At 41.6% G+C, this 3,460-nt stretch overlaps 1 protein-coding gene across 1 annotated transcript; it reads left to right on the top strand.

The window, feature by feature from the left end:
* The first annotated feature begins 350 nt into the window (after positions 1 to 350).
* Positions 351 to 3,460, top strand: LOC141649888 (uncharacterized). The gene is made up of 2 exons (XM_074458556.1): positions 351 to 1,412; positions 1,559 to 3,460. Exons 1-2 carry the CDS (start codon positions 351 to 353, stop codon positions 3,458 to 3,460), a joined length of 2,964 nt encoding a protein of 987 aa, XP_074314657.1.

Below are 3,460 nucleotides of genomic sequence, written 5' to 3'. Positions count from 1 at the left end.
TTAACCTGGGAATCCTCCTCTTGGTCTGTTGTAGGGCTTCACACTCGTCCCCCTGAGTGTCTTTATGAGTTCCTGGGGCTCCCTGGGTTTAGTTATACGAAGCCTAAATCTCCGGATTTAGACTTTCGTGATCGTTTGGTTGGGCAATTTAAACGCAAATCTCAGTGTTTGGATTTCGCCCCGGAAATTTTGTCTAATAAGCGTTTAAGGTTTTCTGTAGGCTGTGTTTGGGATTTTCATTTCCCTTCGCTAATATGGTTTTCGTCTCATTTCCTGTCTTCTACCAGCGCTGAAGATGGGAGGCATCTCTTAGGTCAGGTGGTGGACTGTAAATCACCACCCGGGGAACAATGACTATCTTTTGTTGGAATTGTAGGGGCTTTGGTGAAGCGGATGATCCTACAATTCCGTATCTACATAGATGTGTCCTTAAATTCCATCCGCTGCTTTTGTTTTTACAAGAAACTCATACCTCTGTAGATATTGCATGTATGAAGACTTCTCATTTAAGGTTTCCCAATTACTTTGGGGTAGATTCTAGTGGTCGTAGTGGAGGTCTTCTTTTGTATTGGGATAGTTCGGTTGATGTTCAGGTCCTTTGTAGTAACCCACATTTTATCTTCTGTAAATTGGGTTTGCATCTACCTCAGGGTGTGTATAATGATATGTACATTATGTTCATATATGGGGAATCTACGTTTCAGTATCGTTCAAATTTATGGGATCGGATCTCTAATGTTATTTTGGGTTGTACACCTTTTCTTGTAATTGGGGATTTTAATCAGGTTGAATTGCACTCCGACAAATTTGGTGGCTCCAGCTCTATACGCGGTCAGGTTGATTTCATGACATGGAAACTTCTAAACTGTTTGATAGACATTCCTTTCTTTGGGCCTCGCTTCACTTGGATGAATGGACAGTTGGGTGATAAATGTATCATGGAAAGGCTTGATCGCGCTTATGCAACACAGGAATGGTTTGACGTGTTTCCTCAGACCTCTCTTCTAAACTTACCTATTCTCATTTCCGATCATTCCCCGATCATATTACATTTGTTCCATGCTCAAAATACTTTCAAACGCCCTTACCGTATTGATAACTGGTGTTTACACTTGCCAGAAGTTGTCTCCCTTGTTAATTTAGCCTTTCAAACCTCGGTCCATGGCTCCTTACCTTTTGTTCTTTCCCGTAAATTAGCTACCATGAGATTTGATATCCTACAATGGGTTCTTCGACATCGTCTTACCTATGGTATAAATTGGTCGTGCATTGAGAAGGACCTTGAACTATCGGCTACTGATATTTCGGAATTTGATTCTGCTGATGATTTCCAATTGCTACGTTCTAATCATCTTCAGCTCATTTCTAAACAACATGAATATTGGGCCCAGCGGGTTAAGCTTCGCAATGAGGTCTTAGATGGGTTGCCAACTCGATTTCTCTTTAATCGAGTCCGACAGCGTTCTGTTAAACAACGGCTGATTTCGATTCGCACACCTGCTGGATATGGCTACATGAACCGGAACAAGTTGAGCATGAAATTCTATCTTACTTTAAGAATCTTTTGTGTGCACCTACAATTTCGTCGGCTGATTCATCCTTTGCTTCTTTGGAATCATTTCTTCTGCCTTTGGACTTGCCATCACTTTCCTCGGCAGACAGCTCCATATTATCTGCACCATTCATTGAAATTGATGTCCTTCGAGCACTCCGCACTATGAATGGTTCGAAATCTCCTAGTCCAGATGGGAACACACCCCGGTTCTACCAGTTCTTTTGGCCCCAAATTGGTTCTCTTGTGTCTGCGGCTGTACTTCAATTCCTGAATTCGGGGGTTATGCTCAAGGAATGGAATAACACGCACATTGTCCTCATCCCAAAGATTGATCATCCTGAGTTGGTTACTCAATATCGTCCTATTAGCTTATGCAATGTTATTTACCGCATAGCTTCTAAGTGCCTTGCAAATAGACTCAAGCTTGTTATCCCTTCGATTATTTCGGATTCACAGCAAGCATTTATTCCGGGTCATCTAACGTCGGATGGCTGCCTTGTTGCCCATGAAGTTCTGCATTATATCAATAAAACCAAGAAAGGAACTACTTGTTATGCAGTACTGAAGCTAGACATGAGCAAGGCTTTCGACCGAGTATCTTGGCACTTCCTTATGGCGGTTCTGCGCCATATGGGTTTTCCTACTCACCGGCGCGACATTATTTGGGAATGCATCTCCACCGACTCTTACAGTGTTCTTATAAATGGGACTCCTTCAAGTATTTTACGACCTACTTCTGGTTTACGTCAAGGTGACCCACTTTCACCGTATTTGTTTATTATCTGCATGGAGGTTTTATCTCGTCAGCTGGCCATGGCCGAAAGGATGAAAAATTTTACGGGAATCAAAATTTCGAGATATGCACCAACTTTGTCACACTTGTTCTTTGCGGATGATGCTTTACTTTGCTGTAAAGCAACGCCTAACTCTTTTGAAGTTCTACGAGATTTGCTGAAGAATTTCGAAGTTGTATCGGGCCAAATGATTAACTTGGATAAATCCTACATCAAATTCGGTCCGAATTCGCCATCTGATTATCAGACACACATGAGGTCAATTCTAAAGATGCCTATGGTCTCTTATTTTGGTGACTACTTGGGTGTTCCAATTGATATCCCTCGCAAGAAATCGGAACCGTTTCTTCCTTTAATTGACAAGTTTACTACTCGCATTGCTTCGTGGTCCGCGCTTCATCTGAGCCAATCAAGCAAACTTGTTATTATCTCTTCTATCTTGATGGCTTCTTTAAACCATATTCTCTCCTGCGTTCCTATACCACATGGGGTTTGTCGAAAGATTGATGCTCTGATTGCTGCATTCTGGTGGAGAAGTGACTGGAACAAGAATTCGATTCACTGGCTTCGTCGTGATATTTTACATGCTCCCAAGTCATATGGCGGTCTTGGTATTAAAAATACTTTCGTGCTGGGCCAAGCCTTACTCCTTAAAAAGTTCTGGTACATAACTTATCAACCAAATTCTTTACTTGCAAAATTCTGGACGGCTAAATATAAAAAAGACTTACCTATTCCGAAGTCCAAGTCTTTGGTTTCAAATGTTTCTTACGCATGGTTGGGAATTTGTCGTGCTGTGAATTTAACTAAAGAGGCTGTCTGTTGGAAAATTGGAAGTGGTAAGTTGATTAATATTTGGTCCAGTCGATGGGTTAATGGCGAGCTACCTACTCTTAATCCACAATGTCAAGACCCACTACCACCTTTATCATCCTTTATTTTGCCATCTGGGGATCGGAATCCAACAATGCTCTTCCGTTACTTTTCGACAAAAAAAGCAAAGGTAATCATTGCTATGGAACCTCCCGTACCTGAGATTGATGATTTTATTTATTGGAAATTTACGGAAGATGGTTCTTATTCTGCCAAGTCCGGGTATTGTTTCCTCTAG

Source organism: Silene latifolia, chromosome 3 (genome assembly GCF_048544455.1).
Source record: "Silene latifolia isolate original U9 population chromosome 3, ASM4854445v1, whole genome shotgun sequence".
Lineage (NCBI taxonomy): Eukaryota > Viridiplantae > Streptophyta > Magnoliopsida > Caryophyllales > Caryophyllaceae > Silene > Silene latifolia.
This window is presented reverse-complemented; position numbering and strand designations above follow the sequence as displayed.